General features: G+C 37.4%; 1 protein-coding gene across 10 annotated transcripts in view; it reads right to left on the bottom strand.

Annotated features, from left to right (window-relative positions):
* Positions 1-8,677: 8,677 nt before the first annotated feature.
* TANK (TRAF family member associated NFKB activator) overlaps positions 8,678-22,464 on the bottom strand; it is an 89,329-nt gene continuing 75,542 nt past the window's right edge. For all 10 annotated transcript variants that reach the window (XM_087435289.1, XM_087435285.1, XM_087435284.1 and 7 more), the window contains 4 exons: positions 18,884-18,960; positions 18,128-18,243; positions 12,366-12,946; positions 8,678-8,886 (listed from right to left, as the gene is read on the bottom strand). In XM_087435289.1, the coding sequence (XP_087291415.1) occupies positions 8,710-8,886; positions 12,366-12,946; positions 18,128-18,243; positions 18,884-18,960 (951 nt within the window). In that variant the 3' untranslated portion in view covers positions 8,678-8,709. The remainder of the gene's footprint in view (positions 8,887-12,365; positions 12,947-18,127; positions 18,244-18,883; positions 18,961-22,464) is intronic.

Below are 22,464 nucleotides of genomic sequence, written 5' to 3'. Positions count from 1 at the left end.
AAGAAATCATACAAGAAGCAAGGCTTATTCTCTGATGTATATTAATCAGGATATTGGGGACGTGTGTGTGTGTGTGTGTGTGTGTGTGTGTGTGTGTGTGTGAGGAAGATTAGCCCTGAGCTAATATCTGTTGCCAATCCCGGTCTTTTTGCTGAGGAAGACTGGCCCTGGGCTAATATCCCATCTACCTCTACTTTATATGTGGGACACCTGCCACAGCATGGCTTGATAAGCAATGAGCAGGATCGAGCCTGGGATCCGGGCCTGTGACCCCCAGGCCGCTGAAGCAGAGGGTGCCAACTTAACTGCTACACCACCAGGCTGGCCCCAACATACTGGGGACATTTTTAATGGGACTTTGCCTTGGAAAGGAAATGAGTTACCCCCACGGCATACTTTTCTATGCACATTGTAGAATGGAGGAGGAAGAAATTACTGAAACACTTGGAAATGTCCTTATATTTTGGAGGAAGTGTCAGTATCATTGTCGACTCTTGACTAGAAAATGCGCCAGCATTCCTTCCCTGAGGCTGGCTCCTTTCCAGGCCAGTGGAGGGTACCACACAGCATGTCAGGAAGTAGAGTGTCTGTTACAATGGTACTCCTACATCAGATTTATATATTTTGTCTAAACTCTTAATATAGAGCCACATTACTTATTATTATTTATTTTATTTCAAAAGAAACAAAGTTGGGACTTGAAAACTTTAAAAGTGGAAGGGTAGAGCAAAACCTGCTTTGAAATTTATCGTGTTCTAACCTACCAATAGAGCTCATCCAGGCCATGTAGATGCTGAAAGAAAAGACTTTCAAAATGCCCATGGTAAAACCTCGGGAAAATCTAAACAAAACAGTGGGTCTTTGCATACTGGAGTGTGTTTGTGTGTGAGTGTGAGGGAGTCACAAATCCGCTTAACGGAGGAAGCCCGCTGTTTGCATCTCTTCCTCAATCCCGGCTAGAGAGAGCTGTTTCAGGGAAGCTTCATCACCCTTACCGATACTTTGGATTCCCAGGGAGCCTGCCCTCCTTTTAAGCCAATTGCTTGAAGTTGTATGAATACACCCACACAGGATGCCCCTTGCTCACTGGCGATCAGTGCTATTTAACAACTGCAAACGGAGAAACTATTTATCTAATGAGAGCTGTTTCCCGAGTTGATTCACAACACTGGAGGGAAGATAATACAATGCTGAGACCTCAAGAGCCTCAGGGCCATCTCTAGAGTGAAGGCTAACTCTTGAACCAAATGAAATATTATTTGTTTGGTTTAGAGAATGTTTTAGTTTCAGTTTAATAGTTTTAGAAAATACATAGGCTCCCTTCCAGTTCATACTGGTTTACTTTTTTTTTTTTTTGTCTCCCACACAAACTATAACCTTTGGTTTAGAATTTGGACTGTTAAAAAGTTAGCACTGTGGTTTGGGTGTTATGGTGAAGTTTAACTCCATGCTTTAGAGGTACAACTCTTTTTTTTACTTTCTCTCCTACCTTAGTTTGTGTCTCAAGCTACAAAAATACATTCAACACTTGCTGTTCCCTCATTGGAGCAGGCATGAGAAATGCTCAGCACTCAGTGTGCTAAGGCGCTTCTTCCTCCCGGTAGAAATGTGCCGGGGTCCGTGTCAGGGTGGTGATAAACTGATAAACCCTAAATAATAGCCCCCACTCCATGGTCAGGTAATGTCAGACTGCTTCTGTGGGTTAACGTAATGGTTAGTCTCTTTGCGTACAAAAGACTTCTGATATAATGATTTAAGCTTCCTATGAAGCCAAGTACAAAGCCAGTAAAAATTATGTCTTTTTTGAGGTAAGGGATTATTACGGAAAAAACAGTGGCTTGAAAGGCAGGAGAGTTTGAGTTGGCTTCTAGCTATTTGAGTGAGATTGAAGAACTCATTCATTCTCTTTAGACACAGTTGCTTGGTTTTTTTTGTCCACACAAAAAGAAAGTTGGATTAGACAATCTTTAAGATTTTGTCATTTCTAAGACAATTATTCCTTGAATTAATAAGCGATAAGATCTTTTGTATGCTGCTTCTAAAGGATACAAGCAAGATTTTTTTTCAATTTATTCATGATATAGCCCTAAACAACGAAGAAGAAAGCGTGGGCATGCTCCAGGTTATCCAGGCATTCCCGATGGGTATTCAAATGAGGGAGACCGGTTCAACATCAAGGGGTTCCACAATCAGGTGCAAATACTCTGGAGAAGTGTGAGTGACTTAAAGACAGACAACCCTGTACACACAGGACCAGGGGATAACATGTTTGAGAACTTATACTTCAGTCCCATTTGAGGATGGAAACCTCAGAAAGAAGAGGACTGCAATAAAGCGAAAGCTAAAGCTATTTAGTAAATATACGTGGTGTCATCATTCTGGATATTGTAGTGTTTGCTGCACTTTATGAATTCATCCATGAGGAGCTCTGAGGCTGGAGGAAGTTACCAATCTAGTTGTAACTGGTTCTAGAAACAACCTAAGAAACTTGCTTCCTTATATCCTATCAGTGTTATAAGGTGATGTGTCTTTTAATTTGAGGCCCTCCTTGAACTGTAAGCTCCAACAAGCTTTCGCTAAACAGACTTCATTCACATTCTGAATCTGGTTTTTGTCTCACACATACTAAATTTTACAAAACAGAAAGAAACAATAGAGCTTATTAGGAAAAACTTGTTTTGAATAGTAAATTAAGCATAATTGAAATAGGCACATGTTTTAGCATGGTTCCCCCCCCTTTTTTTTTACCAATTGAACATTTACATCTTTTTCAAAGTGCTGTGATTTTCCCCCTAAGTCTTAAGCTGGCACCACACACTTTCAATAAATGAGACTTAATTCATTTGTATCTACCTAGAGAAATCATTGTAATACTGTGGATTCCAAATGCACAGCCTTCTGAAAAAAGAGTTTTGAGCAGTCACCCCTAAAGTGTATTAATCAAATCATTGTGGCATTCTAAGAATTGAAAGAACTACCTAATTTCAAAGACAGCATAAATCAACTGTCAGTTCTGACTGGTTTCAAATTATGACCTGTTCTTGGAGACTGGAAACCTGTGCATCCAGAGGTACACCTGACTAGATGGTTTATTATTGAGAGATATGCCCCAGGTGGAGGCATCTTCAAAGCCAATATATTTTCTCTATAACTGGTGTCAAATTGATGTATATATTAAAAAATCTTGGAAAATGATCTCAAAAAGGAAGCAACAGCCCAATGAGCCATATGTTCAGGGAACCTAACAGGTTTCCACTGGGACCAAATTTCACTTCACCTTTTTGTCCTTATGTGCAAATAAAAACTTATCTGTAAATACACCATTAAAACAATCATGCAAATTTGTGAAGTCTACAGACTGAGAAGAAATTACACTAAACCCATAACAGCTAAGTTGTTGGAAGGTAAAGAATTTGATTAGATAACGGAAATACATAACACAACGTGGAACTGAACTAGATCTATTTGAAGTCTCTAGGTTTCCTGTTTAGGGAGACACGCTTTGCTTCTATAGAATTGGTTAATGAAGAAAAAGGCTGATGAATAGGTAATAAATTACTTAATTTTGATGCTGATGGAGCATCTGAATCTCCAAGTTTACATTACTAAATGTAAAGTTAATTTTTTTTCTGTTAGATAGGTTGCTATTTTAACAGATTCAGATGCCAAAGAATTTTCCAAATGCCAGATAATATTCTAGCACTGAAAAGTCTGTGATTCACTAGGGGCAGAGAGGCCTGCTTAGTGGTTTTCCAAAAGGTGGAAACCAAAAACCATTAACATTTATTTACACACAATTCTTTATGTAACTCTTTTAAGAATTCTCCATTTTAAAACTTTTAAATATTCTGTATTATTTTAGTTGACCTAACAATTTTGCATTCAGCTATTGTATTGCTATGCCTGGGCATATTCTAAAAGGAAAAATGATTCACTCTGTGCATTTGTGTCGTTTTTCATATGACTAGATCAATGATGATCATATAAAACACCAAAATTTACTAAAGTCATTTTTATTTTATTTTTTGTGTTGCACTTTTATTATGAAACATTACAAACAGAGATGAGTAGCAGAATAATATAAATGAAACACTTGTGTACATATGACACCTTTATCAACTTCACATTTTAAATTAATTTGAATGAACAATTGTGTGTAGTTATGCAATGGTAAAGGTCAGCAGGAAAAAATTATACTGCATGAATTATCTTTCAGCTATTTCCTTTTCCATCTAGGGCTTGGGGGAAGGAAGTTTTATTATGTTAATTTAGACACCTGGTTAGCTAAATAGCAGGGAACACGGTTAGAAGGAATTGCATCTTCACTCAGTTCAAATGTATCAGTTCTCTGTAGCTCTGTTTCCTGTAACCTAGTTAAGCCATAAGAATGTCAACGTTTTTTAATCTCTAAGAGTAGTTTATGTAAATCTGTAACAGTAAAAATGTAGGGAAAAAAATGTATTTTAAGTAAAAGCTTGAAGTTCAACAGTCAGTCTTTCAAGTCAAAAAGTAGGAGGCAATTGTATGTGAAACCTCAGGTCCCAGGCCTTCCTCAACTAGTACAGGAGACCTTTTTCAACAGACTCAGCTTCTGGTGGCTTCTCTGCGGAGGGGCAGCCACGGCCCTGCTGTTTTGACCAACTTCTCTCAGGCCAGAGCACTGGGCGGAGCAGCCGGGCGGGGAGCCGTGCTGCCAGAAATGCCCCGGCCCCCTCTGGCCTCCAAGTCTCCGCGGCAGAGGGTGGGGTGGCCGGTTTCTTAAAGGCTTTCTCTCACCCGCGACAGTTTAATGGTGTTTCTCTGGGGGTCCAGAAGTCTAGTCCCGTAGTCTAGTCCTGGGGTCAGGAGGTCAGGCCTTGGAAGCACAACTAACGCTGAAGCCCTTTATCTGTCTTCCTCTCTGTGCTTATTAATCGTGTAAGTCGAGTTCTGGCCTGGTTGGGAAGGGAAGGGTGCTAGGGTCTGCGGGGCTCAACCAGGGGGACTCCGCCGGCGGCGGACCTCGCCCGCGGCGCGGCTGCTCCCGGGCGGGCTGGGGGCGGCGGGCGGCCTGGGGGGTGGCAGCCGCGCTGGGGGCGGGGCTGGGATCTGCCGTCCGTCCAGGGGCCGTCTTTGCCTTCTGGCCCCGGCTCTTTTCCCACCCTGGCTGTCGCTCGCCCTTCGTGTGTTCGCTTGGGTTCCCACTCGCTGCCCAGCGCGTGCAGTGCGCCAGCAGAAAGCGAGCGGGCGCCGGAATGCAGGCTCCCCGGCCTCTTCCCCCAGACGTGGAGCCGAGACGCGGCCCCTCGGCACACCCGCGCCGGGGAGCGCTCGCCGGCGGCGCGCGTGCGGCCCGCGCCACCGGAGGGTGCCCGCGGGGGGCTCCCGGCCCGCGAGGGACGCGGCGGCAGTGGCTGGCTTCCACTTGCCAGCGGCGGGAAGGACGCGCGGGAAAGCGAGGGAGGAGGAAGCGGGTGGCGGCGGCGGGCCCGCTGGAAAGGAGGGAGCGCCGCAGGCGGGAGGAGGGAGCGCGGAGGAGGGAGGCCGGGAGGAAGGAGGGAGCGCGGCAGGCAGGCGGAGGGAGGGCTGATTAGCATGCAGCAGCGCTCGCGCGCCCGGCTCCATTGTTTTAACACCTCCCCTCTCCTCCGCGCCAATCTGTCACCGTTCAGCAGGCGAACGCTGCTGCCTCAAATGCTGCTCTTCTCAAATGAGACGGATAATTAGTTGCCCCGCACGAATGCCGCACTCTTCTCACCCCTGATTGCTATCACCTTCTTGCTCCTGGCAGTTTTGACACCTCGTAATCAGCCTGCTGCTTTTCTCTTTTCTTCCCGACTTCTGCTTCCCTCCCCCCTTTCCTTCTTAGTTTATTTATTTATTTATTATTATTATTTTAAATGCAATCCTGGTTCCTATTTGGACGAGGCCTCCGCCGAGTTAACCTTAGGCGTATACGTGTGTGCATATACGTGTATATGTAAAATAGAGTGTATGTGCGGGAGCCGGGGGCGGGCTTACAGTTTTGCGGGAAACACTGCTTCCACGCGGAGAGAATTCTCTTCTCCTGAAGATATTTTTGGGAAGGGAGGAGTTGGGGAGAGGGACGGGAGGGGAGACTTGGGGAGACCTCAATTAATGCTCTAAAGATCTCTTAGAAATTAACAAACTGGGGAGTCTCGGAATCTGCTGTCAGCAGCGTGTTTTCCCCTCTCTCCTCTAACAAGCACTGACAGTCTAATTACTGTAGCTACAAGCAGCTGTCGAGGCAGCAGCCCGGGAGAGAAGGCGCCACAGGCTGAGCGCACCCGGCCGGCCCCTGCGTCCAGCAGAACCGCCGAAGCCCGGCCCGACTCCGGGGAGGCTGGAGAGAAGGGCAAGGCCCTGCACCCGAGAGCCCCGCGAGCAGAAGGCGGGCCTCGGAGCCAGCGGACACGCTTGCCGTTTTTTATTTATCAAGTCTTTACCTTGAAGGTTAAAAGATGTGAAGAAAAAAGGAGGGGAAGAACATCTGAGCTTCCATCCACCCCTTTCCTGCCTCCTCGAGCTCCCCCTCCCCCCGTGTTGGTAAAATAACGACGCAACCCGGGCTGAGGGGGCGGGGTGAGCCAGGCTGGAGTGTAAGAAAGCAGATGTCCCCGCTGGCAGCAGCCTCAGCCTCCGGGGAAAGCTGCACCGGGGGGGCCCTCCCGAGGACATTCACCTCCCACTTCTCAGGCATCCCGCTCACAACTGCCTCGCCTCGGCGGGGGTGGTTTTTTCAGACTCAGCGTTTCGCGTGTGCAGCTTTTTTACCTGGGAGCTGTTCTTACCCGGCCACGCTTAGCAGATGCCAAGAGGCAGCCCCTGCACGGCTCAGTACTAATGAGAGACAGAGGGAGAGACCTGGGGGGTGTTTCAAGTTGCAGCCAGCGCCACCTCTGCCGTGCGGGACAGGAGTCTGTTCTCCAGGCTGCTCTCCTTGGCCCAAGAGGGCCTTTGTCCCTCAGAAGTTGGAGCTTGGGGTAGCCCTGGAACCCAAAAGAAAACAAGAGTTCCCCGCTCTTCCTAAAAGTGGTGGAGGTGGGAAAAGGGTGGACTGGAGAAGAGGGGTCAGTGATATACTTTAATGTGAGTCACTTTCTGGGTGATAATTTCCTTTGGTTGTCAGCACGCTAGTAGATGTCAATTGTGTGAGAGGGACTCTTCCTCTTCTAGAAAAGAAGGAAAAAAAAAATCCCCTTTCGCCAGATAGGTACAGTGGTATATTCTGGCTGGTACACGCTGGGAAGTTTTTATTTTTAATTTCGTGTGTGTGTGGGAGGAGTGAGAGGGGAGGCTGGGTGGGCGGGAGGTAGGGGGGAAGGGAAGAGACTTGGATAATTGTCTAGGCATTTCCATTCAGCCCCAGTGGCAAAGAAAGATGTACACGCCTTAGAACCCTTCACAGTGAATCCCTCATAATCACTATGTCACCTTTGTGAGGAAGATGTCAATGTGACGTGCTTGGCACCCTGAGAGGTCGAGGCACTCTCATTCTTCCACAAGTTAAGGCTCTTTACAGTGGCACAGGGGCCTGCTCCAATCCCCCCATCTTTTTAAAACACTTGCTCCAAAGAAAGCTTAAATTTCTGTTTTGAGAGTTGCAAATCAATATTTACTTCATAAAATGGAAGCCATGCCTCAAACATTTTTAAAAACTGGGGGGAAAAGAGAAACCTAAAAGACAATAATCATAAGGAAGAAAAATGAAAGAGAGGTCTCATCTTAAAATTCTGCAGCCTTCTGAATTTGGTCTCCTCTCAAATGTCTTCCAGTGGCTGTCGATTAGGCTGTTAACAATGAATAACAAGTTTCTCAACAAGAATGTGAACATTTCTAATATAAATTAATAAATATGGATAGTCCTTACAAGGTTTTAGATTTGCTCCCATTAAATACAAATAAGTCTCTTTAGCAAGTTTAGTTTGAAAAATAATTTTAAAATTCAAAGTGATCTACTAGTTGTAATAAAATGTCACTAGATCTGGTATCACTCTTTTATCAGGTTGCTGGAAAGAAAACATGAATTTTATAAACTTCTCAAAAATGTGATTTATTTTTTTTACTCAGGAACAAAGAACACATTAATAATCACAACATAAGTAACTCTTAATATTTAATTCATTTCCTCATGTAGCTATACACATAGTAAAAATTAAAACCATGTATATTATTTAAAAAAATCTAAAGTGTTTAAATAATTCTACCAGTGATTTTATCACTGGGCAACAAATGTCTTAAGTTTGGTATTTACTTAGACGTTTGTGTTGTCTGCTATTCTCTATTGTAGGTTTATTCGAAAAGAACATCACCTATAGCATAAATAATCTAAATTTTTAAATGAAAAAACTCTATAAACATTTGACATCACCAAATTCAAGAGATCTAACTAGAAATCCAAGCAATAAGCTTAGATATCTGAAACGAACATAAATTATGATTATACAATTCTGAAAGTCACATACATAGTTTGGAATTATGGTAATAAACACTGTAAACATGAATACAATGAATTATAGTTTTGTACAAAATGATCTTTTAAAAGATAATGAAAGAAAGTTACAGTATAAGTTTAGGAAAAAATTAAAATAGCTGTGACTGTGGATTTTTCAATAAATGATCTTGAACTAAGTTTGCAATCAAGTATTTATAGTATTACAAACCCAAAATCATCACATAGAACTTGATATGTCTGTTTTCAAATGCATCTTAAGTCTCCCCATTAAAGTGTGAATTAAGATGCCGGAGGAAATCCCCCCTGGATGTAATGGATGGTGGGAAAACTGCTTGACAGAATTCACATACTCGAGGTATATGCAGTTCTGAGCCTGTGCCACTTAGTACCGATGAGTCACTGTCTTGATTAGGAAAGGGCTTCCAAACGGGCTGCAGGGAACAAATGAACAAAAATATCTTCTGTTATTTGTATTTAAAATCAACCTGCATTGAATTTCAAATTCAAATTTTTTGAATGGGCTATGTACATATATATGAAATTCCCTAATATGAAAGCAAATTACTTTTCCATAGAGTTAGCATGAGGACACGACTCAATTCTCTTTTTCATAAAGGGCACAACTAAACTTTGATTAAGAATCACTTAAAATACACATTCATGCACCTTATCTTCACATATTTAAAAATCTTCCAGTTTTAACACCAGCATATTTTAATACCCGTTATCACAACGGCAGTAATTTTGGAACAACGGTCAATAATTGAGACTCTTTTAACATTAAATTCTATCTTTTTTATTTTACAATAGAAACCTTAAGTTATAGGGCCTTTATTGATACACAGTACACTAGACATGATCTGTGTGCAGATGCATTTTGATCAGGAGAAATTTATATTTCACTATTTATAAGCAAATATACAATGAATAAATCATATAGAAATACGTGTTTTGATTTTTGAAATTTTTTTCTTTTAAGGTACTAAACAAATTCCACTGATCAGTTGTTTTTTGAAACTTCAAATATTTAAATTAATCATTCAACACAATCTAACATCAGATGCGTTCTCTTGACTTCTCATTTTGCTCCTGCTATACAGCGCATAGTCGGGCTTCTTTACTCTTTCTTGTGGCTGAATAAAGTGAAAGCTGTCAACAGTTGCCCAATTAAAGAATTATGGAAAATGATAATTCAACAGAACTACCTCCATTATAAGCAGCACATAAATACCCTTAAATATTAACTGCATTTATTCTTTTTTTAAAAAAATATCTAAAAGGGAAAGAAAAAGCACTTAGTTCAACAGTAGGCACTCAATAAATGTTTGTTGACTGGAATATCTAATTTTCCTGAAATGCTGTAAACCAAATTATTTTTTAAATTTGTTTTCTTACCTTGACATAGGTAAATTACCTTGCCATAGATGAACTCGGATACTTTGAGGAAAATTACCTCAAAAAGTCAATTTAAAGAGACACCTTTGCACTCCTATTACTAATATGTTTTTAAAGTGACAGCCGAATCCAACAACTAATACAGTGTAAGTTTTCATTCCTTAAACCAATCTCTTGTTAACCAATCATTTACATAAACAGTATATTACTAATTGAAGCATTTGGGTTTCACGGCATCACTGTCTTCTTATAAACATTTTACTGGACAGCTGTGTACAGTTGGTGTAAATATACAAAGTCTGTCTAAGCACCGCGATACATTCAAATATCAGTACAGAGGGCTTATAATAACACTGACTCAATTCCTTGTGAGAAGTGGCAATTTTATTACAAAAAATAGTAATATTTAAAATATATTTTTTGAAATTTGGGGTAAATTAATTTTATTTAGAAAAATCTTTCTTCCACGATAAAAGAGCAGTAATTGTGAGTATATAAGCAAAAATCTAGTTAGACTTAACTAGATTTAAAATTCACTGTTTGCAGTTTAAACAAAATGTACAATTGATTAATATGCACTACTTAATGGGAAATTGATATGATATAAATAAAAGATTATTATGTTAAAGATAATTCTTATTAAGATCTATAAAATAGAAATAGACCTAGAATCAATTTAGCTTCTAAATTTTGTGAGCCAATCTTCTGCTGCCAATTTATCTTCAAAGTCCATATTTATCCTTCTCTATTAGGAGCTATGTAGTTCAGATTTGATCTCTCCATAGAATTCAGTTGGGACCCCAATCACTGACTCAGCAAAAGTAAGAAGAAAAGAAAATCATATAGAACAAAAATAAGCAGATATAATTTAGACTTTGTTATGATAGCTGAATGTATAAAAAAAGTAAGTAGTAATGACCGACATACAGTAAAAATTTGAAATATGTAACCAAAATTTCACTTCTCTTTGTTATTATCAACAACTCAAGGATTCTGTATTTACCATACTAGCTTTATAAATACAAATATAATAGCAAAATGTTTTTAAAAACCCATTTTAAGAAATATTCTTTCAATCCTAAACTGTAACATGGCCTTCAAAACAAACTAATTTCTTTGCCTTTTCTGCCAAAATATCAATTATCTAACCTTATGCCCCATGTCTTGTGACAGCTCAACACCAATTCTCCTGCATTTTTTAAGCTGAATACTTTTCCATCAAGTTGTAATCACATACCAGCTGTTTCCCTTGCTGTAGCATAGAAAGCAAATGCACAATGCAGGGTGCCATCTACTGAAACATGAATGCACAGACTAACTAGTAAAAGAACAAGCAAAAGATATAATGGAGAAAAAAGTAACAAGCATTAGAACTGATTCACTTCACAGCTCCACAGGAATTCTACTTGGAATAAATGAAATTGTTTAATTTGTTTCATTTAGTAGTAACCATAACTGAGACTATGATGTGAAATAAGGTACAATGTAGAACATAAATGAGTTTATAATTAAAGCTTATTGTCAGAGATATCTTGTTTTCCCCACTACTAAAATGTACCACAGCTTGACTATTGCCTCCTTTGTATGCTGATTTAAAAGTCTGTACCCTATAAGAGTACTTATAAAGCCAAAGGATATTCATCAAGTTGTTTTTTTTTTTGTAAATTAAATATCTCAAGGCAAAGAGAAATCAAACAAATGTCTGCTAGTTATACAGACATTTACACTAATCTTTATTTTCATGAGCTTCTGTTTATTATAACAATTATATATTTTTCATTTGCCTTCAGGCATTAAATTTTTTTTTTAAACTAAAAGAATCATTCTGTGATAGAACCTAACTAAAAGGGAGGGTGGGAGTGGACTGGGGGGCTGTAAGTAGTCTGCAAGCTTTGGAAACATTAAAGTACTTGATTAAAATCATACATATGCAAAGACTATTTAAAAAATATATTAGGCTGCGTGTTCAGTGTAAGATTAGAAACCAAAACCAAACCCTACAGATCTACGTACTGTTAACTGAGAATGTAATAGAAGTATTAGCTGAAAGACAGTTCACTTATTTTGATAAAAAGGAATATACAATTATTTACTTATGAAAAATCATGCATTCTTGTAAAGATGAATATGATATGCATAAAATTTTTAATAAAAAATGTCATTTGTTTCACAGTATGAAATTTAATACAGAATTCTATTATAACACTGATGCTGAGTAAAAAAGCTTTGAATAAGGGACTAAGAAAGCGACACACACGAGATATGGATAAGTCTTACATATATTTAAAAATATGCCATAAAATTTAAGGTACTTTATAATAAAGCTGTACCATATTCATCTTTTATAATTTCATGTCATTTACTATAGGACTTGGATTTTTTTATTGAAAGCTTAACTTTGGCTAGTCATTAGTTTACAAAGGATGTCTGATAACCTGAAAGAGATGCATATCTGTGGCAAGTATGGCAAAATGTGTGTTCACACATAATACATTTGTTAATGCAAAACAATTACCTGCTGGGGTCCTCGGATAGCTTTTCCAGGGGAATCAAGTGAAGGAAAATGTGCATCAGATGGGTCCTGAAGTGGAAATGTATTTACATATAATGCATTATGGTCTCCAGGTGGCAAACACGGAGCTCTATCCAGAGCTGTCCTGATACAAGTGTTTACAGGATTTGAGGGTTTTGTTTTATCAGTTGTTTTAAGGTTTTGTATAGCTGAAGCTATGGGGTCAATTCCCTGAATTTCAAATAAAGTTTCTTCTGTTTTAACCAAGTTTCCCGGGTTGTCTCTGAACTCCACATTAAATTTATCTTCGCACACAGCCTCAGATGTGGCAGGACCAAGGACGTTGGGTCTTTCTGGAGTGCTATGTAAGAACGTAGAGTCACTGTCCATAGGTGGAAACTTGACATTGAATTTAGAAAGTGATTCAAAAGAGGTGTCTTCCTCATCTCGGCCCATTCCTCTCGGTGTGACAGATGTGACGCATGGTGCACCTCTATTTATATCATCTTTAGCCTGAGGCTTAAACAGCACTTCTTGTTTATCTGTTTTATCTGTACACTGTACAGGCACAGAGCACTGTGTTTCTGCCGGGAAAAGAACACAAAAGGAAAACAGTCATATTCCAACCCTTCTTAAAAATCTGAATGTTCAATTAGCTTTGGACAGATGAGTATTATTTTTTCTACTGGTTTTTACAGCAACTGAAGACAACAGGGATTTTTTACATTTGCTACCATCTTACGCAGGAATTAGCAGTCTCCAGCGGGTAAAGAACAGGAACGTAGCTTATTAGTTGCACTTTAACTACTTTGTCTTTTCCTAGGTCTCCTACTGTAAGCTTTGCATCTTGTTCACAGTTACACTGCTCTACACTTAAAAAACATTTGCTTGTAGTATATACATTTAAACATTTTGTCAGTAATGGAAGCTGCAACTGTGAGCTTGCTTAGACAAATAAGTTGTTAAAAAGGAAAATCCTTACTAGGCACATATATATATACACACACTATACAGGTTAAGAATCTATATGAATTAGGTAATTTATTCCCTCTAATATCACTATGTAATAAAATATATCACCAATCAATTTAGCTATTGTCTACTCTCAATAATCTATGTGAGGGAGTGGTCGTGGTGGTGGGGGTTGGGGAGAAAGAAGAGAATGGAGGCAAAAGAAGGATTAAATTTGGGGATGCATGTTCAGAAAATTGTATGTAAAATACGATTTCCTCATCATATATATGTAATGAGAAATATATAATATATATTATTATAATAATATATAAAAGGCCTCTGTAGATAACAGGTAGATACCAGGGCCTGTGTAGCTCATTTATCCAGAAGTCACTTACCCAAGAAATTCAGCTCTCTAGGACACAGGCAAATGCTAGAAAGTAAGTAAACAGAGCTTCTGAGGAGTCACAATTAGAACCACAAGCTCCATAGGTATATGAATTTTGCTCTTATTCTCATTTTAGATTTATTCTAACAAGCTTGATGATGTTTCCCTAGCTCACAGCTGGCTAAGCAGCAAATTACAAGGTATGGATATGAGTTGTTGAAGGCGGATATAGATATCAACAAGAGCTGAAAGCATGAGATGAGATGAGACAAGAAAAACAAAAAAGCACACATAAGAACTCAGAAAACACTACAGTCTAGTGTAGGGCCAACAAGGGCTACATTTCTCGAGGCAAAAAACAATGATCAAAGTACTCTTCATGTTGATCCTGAGACATGAGAAAAAGCTAAATTATGTTCCAGAATGTTACTTCAAGAAGGCAGTGAGGCTGGAGGTTGGTAATGTGCGTATTTCCATTAAACGGACAAATGATAAACATTAAAAAAATTAGCACTTTAAAAAGGTAGTCATCAGTGAGGTTGTACATTGACGCCTACTGACCAATGATGCCTATTTAAGCAGACAGGGTATACAGAGCACCTTGCACAGTGTCCGTCCAGGTTAGTAGGCACTTAAATGTCAGATCCTTTCCCTTCCTCTGGTCTGTGCAGTCTCAGGACACCTTTCTATCTTTTGCCACAGCGCATTCCAACACAAGAAATTTTCTGTTTGGACATCATTGTAGTACAATGCAACCAACTTCTTTGGTTCACCCATTCTATATCTACTGCCTCTCTTTAATACATATTATCTTCTCTTATTGGATTATTAGAATAGCCTTTGAACTGATTCCTTGCCTCTAAATTTATCTCTTACCCAATCCACTCCCTACAGTGCTGCCCCCTCACCTCCCCTTAGTTTTTCTAAAGTACAAATCTAGTCATGTTACCTTCCTAATAAAACCTTTCATGGCTCTCCAAGGCCCTCAGCCCTCAAAGTCATATAAAACTATTCATGATTGGCCCCTGTCCCCTCGCCATGCTCTCATCTTTCACCATACCTGTTTCACTCCTTATTCCAGCTGTAATGAACTTTGGTACAGTTCTCCAAAACAGCCATGTTCTCTTGTCTTTGGGTCGTTGCACATGCTGTACAGACTGCCTGAAGTGTCCCCTCCCACTACTAACTCATAGGTCCTTAACTATGTCTTGTTTCCCACTTATCCCCAGTACCCTGCCCAGTGCCTGGCACCTAGTATGCCCTCAATAAATGCATTCTGAATGAATCTGTATTCTCTTCCCTGCAGAGCCTGGTGTAATAATCTACATTTACTAGATAAACTAATAATCTACATTATTCTAGTGACTAGGAAAGGCACAGTAATTGAGACCAAGCTCAATTGTTTAGCAAGATTTCTTCGTCCTCTGAGGTTCTTCAAGTCCATTAACTCTCAAGTAGTCATTTTTCCTGGTAGCAGACCTAAGAATGGTAGGAAAATCTAGGAAACAGTACTTTCTTTGTAGATTACATTTGTTAATTGCAAATAAAAACTCAGGAAAACCAACTGTTGAGGTAACCAAATTCTATAATACCTAAGAAGGAAGAAACACTTATCAAAATGATATTCACAAGGAGAACAGGGTGAATGCTGAAGAATCTGCTGCTGCTGATAATGACAACTATTAACATTAAAAGCACTTTTATGCACCATGCACTGTTATAATCATTGTCTGTGCATTAATTCATTTAATACAATCACGTGGTAGGCACTACATTATCCCCCCTTTACATGTGAAGAAACTGATATATGGAGAGGTTAATTCCAAGTTACACAGCTAATGAATGAGTGGTAGATCTGGCACTGAAACCCAGGCAGCCTAACTCTAGAGCCTGTGCTCTGAACCGTTATGCTAAATTGAACACGCTGGTTTCTATATATAGAGAACAGTTCCCAAAATGACAGAAATGTGCTTTAAATGTCTTTTCCAGGAGTTGACCTATCCCCATTGTGAACAAAACATGGAGAACCCAAAGAATTGTAATAAAGCAGATTATCGTCTTTCAGGATAGCTAGCTGGCATATCTCAGCCACATTAAAATAATCTTCTGAATTAATCTGCTCAAGCAATGAGAGCTACTATCTATAAAAAAAAAAAATTTAAACCTAAGATTTCTAAGGCTACTAGAAATCCAAGCTTAGAAAACTTAAAACTCAAACGAGGTGCATGAAAGCATTCATCATCCTGACACTATACTGAGAAACATGATGGAGTGAGCAAATTGCTTTTCTATTTTGTTTATTTCAAGAACACATTTTTTCAAGAAAAAAAGTAAAATGAGAAACATTTTTAGATTTCTATATTTTAAGTACAGGCTGTCCATTTAGACTACTTCTTAGTTTAATTACCTTGTATACTGACAAAAGAAAAAAATCTGATCGTTGTTTGTAATCTCTAATTCTATATTCTTCTCTCCTGATCTCCACTGAAATAGGAACCTCCTTTATGGATGGTCCAAATAGTACTTTTTTTGAAGCCACATGTGCTTAACCATACATTTTATCTTCATCCCTTCTCAGGGTTATTGCCATATGTGGATGAGAAGGAAAAAGAAAGTAATAAAAAGGAAATGTACAATTCTACTAAGTACTCAGCAATTTTCATGAATTATATATGTTTATTTAAAGCAAAAATCAAACTTTAATGGAAAATAATGTTAAATATATTCTTTCCAGATGTATTATGAAAATCACATTTGAAATAGTTCCTTTGTATTTTTATTCAATTTTTCATCCTTGAAAAGCCTGAATAGGCATCTTTTTCCAAAATATTTCTTTTTCTTTCTTTCTTCTTGTGATCTACTATTATCAGAAGTATAATATTTGATATTTTGGTTTCTGTTAGAACCCAGCAAAACTTCACTGGAGTCTGTAGCACAACAGATCTAGAACATTTCAAGAATAATGTTGTATCTATTATTTGTGACACAGTTAATACAAAGCATAAGAATAATGCTAGGAAGCAGTTTTAGTGCGGAAGAAACTGAAGTTAAACACTCAGTGTTCTAGTTGACAGATACATACTCAGATTTAGACCTATGCAATTTAAAAATGGTCAAAGTATTAAGCCATTGATAATGCCGCAGGTTTTCTGTGTAACAAGGAATATCTCACCATTACAACGTTTTGATAAGATGTTGATGTTCAAAAAAGCATGTTTATGAATTCTAGGTACTACATCTCTATATCTCTATAGCTGATATATTTTAAGTAAAAACTATTCTTTTACTTCAGAAGTACCTAGTGTCCTTAGTCTGCACAAAAGATCAATTTCTCAAGAAAATGGCAAAAATTAAGGTGGAAAAATTAGAGTTGTTTTTGGGGAGGTGGGGGAAGGGACAGGAAGAAATAGATTATGTCTGTCTACAAAGACTGTTTTGTTTCTCCAACACCACATTGTGTACCTTTTCTGAAAATAAAATGGTAGTAGTAAGCAAAAAGTGAATTTACACTATAAAATGATTTTTAAATAGCCTAGATATGAGAGCTGTAAGAAATGGAAAGTGATCTTTAATTAAAGAGGTGTTCGCACTGCTGCAACATTTTTCAGAGTGAAAACTGTAAATCGTATCTCTTGGGAATTGTATGCAGAATGTCTCAAATCACAAGGGTAAAGGAGAATTTATCATTATAAATGATCAGTTTACCTTCCTATTGTTTACAGAAGTGCTTGGTAGCCAGATTCAATCCCTGGTATTTTGCTATTCATATCGAACTACTGAAGCAAACACCAGGAAGCCACTCTGGGATTTTAGAGAAGGGTGGAGCTTTTAAAAAACACTCTGCAACACACGTGTAAAACAGATGTTCCTTTTAAGTTATATATACTAAATTTGTACTTTGTGCCTCCAACAGAACTAGCCACACGAAATGTGAAACATTTATTTCTCAAACCAAATTACAAGAATCTATTCGTAGTGTTCAATTAACTTTCAGGTAGAAGTTAAACCTGAGGTTACAATTTTACTTAGCTCATTTATTGGTAGTGCTGCTTCAAGGCTGCTTACTAATATATGAATTAATGTTTAATAAGACTCCTGAATAGCAACTGAAAACTTTGAAAGATATAGCCTGTATGTATTTTGTACTTTTTCCAAGGGAGGACTTCTCATTAAAATGACTAGTAATTATGTCATTCAGTTCAACCTGTATAGCACCACACGCAATAGAGAGGGGGAAAAAGCCAATAATTATATAATGTAATACATCACAGAGCTTAGCAGCACTTACCCCATTACAAGTGGTGTGAGGCGCAAGCTGCAGATCTTTAGCACTTAGCAAGCACTTCAAAATATTTTCACAATCAAAAAGAAATCAATTTCAACCAATAAAATTAATATTACTGTACCTTAAATCAAACCTTACCAGGGGCAGTGGCTGGTGCATTAAGTTTGCGTAAGTGGTCTTTCTGTGCTTTGGCTAGCGTGCATATTCTATGAAACTCTTCTTTCAGATCCCAGAAAGTCTTCTCTATATAACCCCTAAAAATAAATCAATATTTTAAAACGTAAGGCAATATCTTCAAATATCTTTTTATCATAATTAAACTTACATAACACCTTTTTATGTAACAAAATAATTATTGAAAGGTTAAAGTTAAAAAATTTTTTTTGAATTTGTAGAAAATGTCCCCCAAAACAACTCATGTTTGGAGAGCCAGGCACGAAGTAAGCAATAAATTAAAAGTTCTAATACATACATGTAGTGCAGGCTAGCATATCTACTTATTTATATATCACACTTATGCTGGCTGTCTCATTCCCACATTAGAAATTTCAATGTATTGATGCTGGTTCTCCGTAAACATCTTAAATAGAAGAAAATTAAATATTCATCACTTTGATAAGGCTCACACTGAGATCCATCCATATAAAACAATGTGGCATTAATACTTGGTCTATTGAAATATTAGAGCTCTAGAAAGTTCAGCTTTTAGATCCATCTCTGCTATTAACTGTATGACTTATTTAGGTCATTTTCACATGGAGGAGGCTTGGGTTGGTCTTGCTAGTTCTAAAAGGCTACTATTTTCTTACAATTGCTAAAATTTTAAAATATGTAAATAAAATATATTTCAATATTCATAATTTTTAGAGTTGGAAAAAAAGGATATAGAACTACCTTTCATGGAATAAAGGAATGCCAAGACTCCTTGGTGAAGTGTCTTGTCTAGGAGAAGAAACCTCTTGTCTTCTTACCTTAAAGATACAAAATAATTACCATTTTAATTGCTTCTAAACTCAAATGAGAATGGGTTAACAGAAAACACAATGGAAAATTTATCTTACTCATCAAAAAATAAGTTTAGGTAGCTTACAGATATGTACAACAGACTTTTTTTCTTTAAATGAGAACCATCAGCAAAAAGGAAAATGAAGGTAGAAAAATAGGATGAAGATAGGAAGTACTTCTTGTAACTTTTTCAATTACTAATTCCAGCACTGGTAATTCAAGGAATTTCCTCAAATTCAACTATTGATCAAAATATGCTACTCTGACCACCAGGCACCTGATATGACTAGAAACTTTAGGGGAAAAAAAAAAATCTGTGTTTGTGTGTGTGTGTTTACTTCTTTTCCATTATTGGCCTATACATTTAAATCAATATCTTTGTATTTTGTTATAGATTCTTTGCTGAGGAATGCAGTGGTATTAGAGGAAGGAAGAAAACCAAGCTACAGCTCCTTAGAATTTAATAAGCATTTTAAAGATAGTGCAATTATGTATTTAAGCCACTTTAACACAAGTTCTTGACTTTCACTCCCACCCTGTGGCTTACACTGGTATTACATTTATTCTAACAACTAAAAGTCAACATTAAAGAACATGTTTTAATAATCTACTGTATGGTTTAGGTTTTTGTCAATTCAAAGATTTGAAGTCCTATTATTATACAATCACAAATTATAATTTGGCCACAACTGTATAGGTGTTATTTAAGTTCAAACCAGTGGACATTTATATTTAGCGACTTTTTAGATTTTATTCAATTAAGGTCATTGTAGCTATTATTAAAACAGATGCTTTTACTTCATTGTTTATCATCTGAGTACACCTCCCTTTAATCTTGCTTTTCAAAAAGTTCTTTCAATTTCTTAGGAATCTTATTTGTTCTTTAAGAAAAAGACTTGATTCCAGTTTGTTTTTCTTAAAATTAACGTCTTCTTCAATTTATTTCAGTTTTTGCTCAGCTATTGAGCTACTGCTCTACTTTTCCAGCTTTTTCTGAATATCAGTGTTTGGTTAACATTTCTAAAATAGAGTATTACTTTACAGTAATTAATAAAACAAAATCTCGGCAACCCAAACAATTTGTGATTTTATATATTATGCTGTTAGACTGACGTATAATAAAGATCATTTGCTGCTGCATACTTTCTGACAAATATTTAGGCCATGTCTTCTTCTGGATTAAAACTGCTTTATTGAGCTTTATAAAGCAGTCACATCAGAAGACATTTTCACATTCACAGTTTGTTTTTAAAAGTGGTAGACAAGGTTTTTCTTAAGTATTATGTGCAATTAGAACACTCAATGAATTTTAGTGTGCACTAGGAAAAAAGGCAACATTTTAAAGCTAGCCTACCATTCAGGATACTACAAGTATGAAGCAAACTTTTAAAAGATTATATTATAGTAAATCTATATCAACAAAATCAGAGAAGACGTATTAAGAGACTAGAAACATTTAACAATTTAATATCTTAAACAAATCATAAGTTATTAAATGAAACGATTAATCTCCTTTTAAAATTTACTACTTGACATTCTCAATATGAAAAAAATTATCTTATTAGGAGCTAGAAAGAATCAAAAAGAAGTACTCTGTAATTTTAGCCTAAAAATGAAGATAGTTATAGAAAGTGGTAAGAAGACTATCCTATTTCCAAAGTACTGATTTTGACAATAAATTAGGAATGACTGTTCTAATGTTAAACGTCTTAAAAATTAAGGGGGTGGGAGGACAGAAGGAAGTGAAGGAAAAGGTAGGAAAAGAATGGTAAACTTTTGTTTGGCTTGGCAAAGAACTGGTGTCAACTTACTTCTGTGATGTTTACATTTGATAACTGATGTGGGTGAATTTATCTGGAAAAGATTCCTTGGGTGTATTGGCCAGGGAAAGGGAGGACACACTTACTGAGAGGTATGTATTTCTATGAAGTATCTAAACTGAGGTCTTCAGTTTATTTGGGGTTAGGAACACGCTCTGCTTACTATTATTTTTGTTATTATTATTGAAGAAAAGTATTACTGACTGTACTAAGCAATACCTGCAGCTTCTATCATTCACACCAAATAAATCTGTTCATATATTTCAAATGAAAATTTTAGGTCCCTAGCATCCGAAGAAAAGATTTCAAAAAAGGGACCTTTTAACATGTTAGTTCAGAAAAAAGGCAAGCAGTTCTCTGACAGACGTTTTGAAGTAGGGTTTATCTAGAATGGGTGTAGCATGTTAATGCTATTTTCCATTATAGCAATCTGACACAACTTTCTGAAACTGACCATTTTTTTTTTTTTTTTTTTTTTTTTTTTTTTTCTTTTTTTTTTTTTAAAGATTTTATTTATTTTATTTTTTCCCCCCAAAGCCCCAGTGGGTAGTTGTATGTCGTAGCTGCACATCCTTCTAGTTGCTGTATGTGGGACTCGGCCTCAGGATGAACGGAGAAGTGGTGCCTTGATGCGCACCCGGGATCCGAACCCGGGCCACCAGCATCGCAGGGCGCGCACTTAACCACCAAGCCACAGGGCCAGCCCTGACCATTTATTTTTTCAAAGGATTTAGAATTAGTATAGTCAATGGCAACTACAGCGCTTTCCCCAGAAACTCAGACTTTCTTTTCACTGCTAAATTATCTTACTTAATGAAGATTGCTCTGTTGAGCATCCCAGAGAGTAAAGTAAACATCAGAAGAGAGAACTTGTATTTTCCTTTCTATTCTCAAATAGTATCTGGGTGGACCGTGCAATGCAGGAAGTTGAAGTTACCACAACTTCAAATAAAAAAGCAAGGGAACTCTGAACATTACATTTTAGGAGATTTTAAACGTTAAATCATTCAACAAATGAATTTATCTTGAGGTTCTAAAACTTAAAATACTTAACATTATAAACTGTTCCAAGTACTAGTTTGGAAATGCCGAACTTGTGGAATGAATACTGAAATAAGAGTTTTACACATCGTACTTTTCATTTACACTTCCAGTATGGTGCTGGATAAATCATTCAACTAAATCATTAAGATAAACCCACTTGAAACAGTTGGAAGATGTTGTGAAATGATTCCTTAAATTTCCTCTTATGTGAATTGGGAGAATTCTGTTTTAGTGTAAATCAATTTAAGCTTCTCATAGATGGGTATTGTATAAAAAATATATGTTTGAGGGCTAGGTGAATAAGCAATGATATTTAAGAAGTAGAAAAAACAAAAAGTAGTTAATATTTCATTAGTTCAAACCCAGATTTATTCTTAATGTAAAGATAATGGAATATGTTTTTGTGTTAGAGTCCAGGATCTGTTAGATATCAACATCCCAAAGAAGGAAATGTATATTTTCCCTAATGCCTGCCTGATTTTAAATTTGGTATTAAAAGTGAAATTATTTTATTCCTTTTATAAACCAATTTGAAAAATAACAGAAACGATTCACAATACTCAAGATATGGATTCAACCTAAATGTCCATCAGTGGGTGAATGAAT

The sequence above is a fragment of the Ceratotherium simum genome, chromosome 9 (genome assembly GCF_057802395.1).
Source record: "Ceratotherium simum simum isolate JZ-2026a chromosome 9, ASM5780239v1, whole genome shotgun sequence".
Taxonomy (NCBI): Eukaryota; Metazoa; Chordata; class Mammalia; order Perissodactyla; family Rhinocerotidae; genus Ceratotherium; species Ceratotherium simum.
The sequence above is the reverse complement of the archived record's forward strand: the minus strand, read 5'-3'. Positions and strand labels throughout refer to the sequence as shown.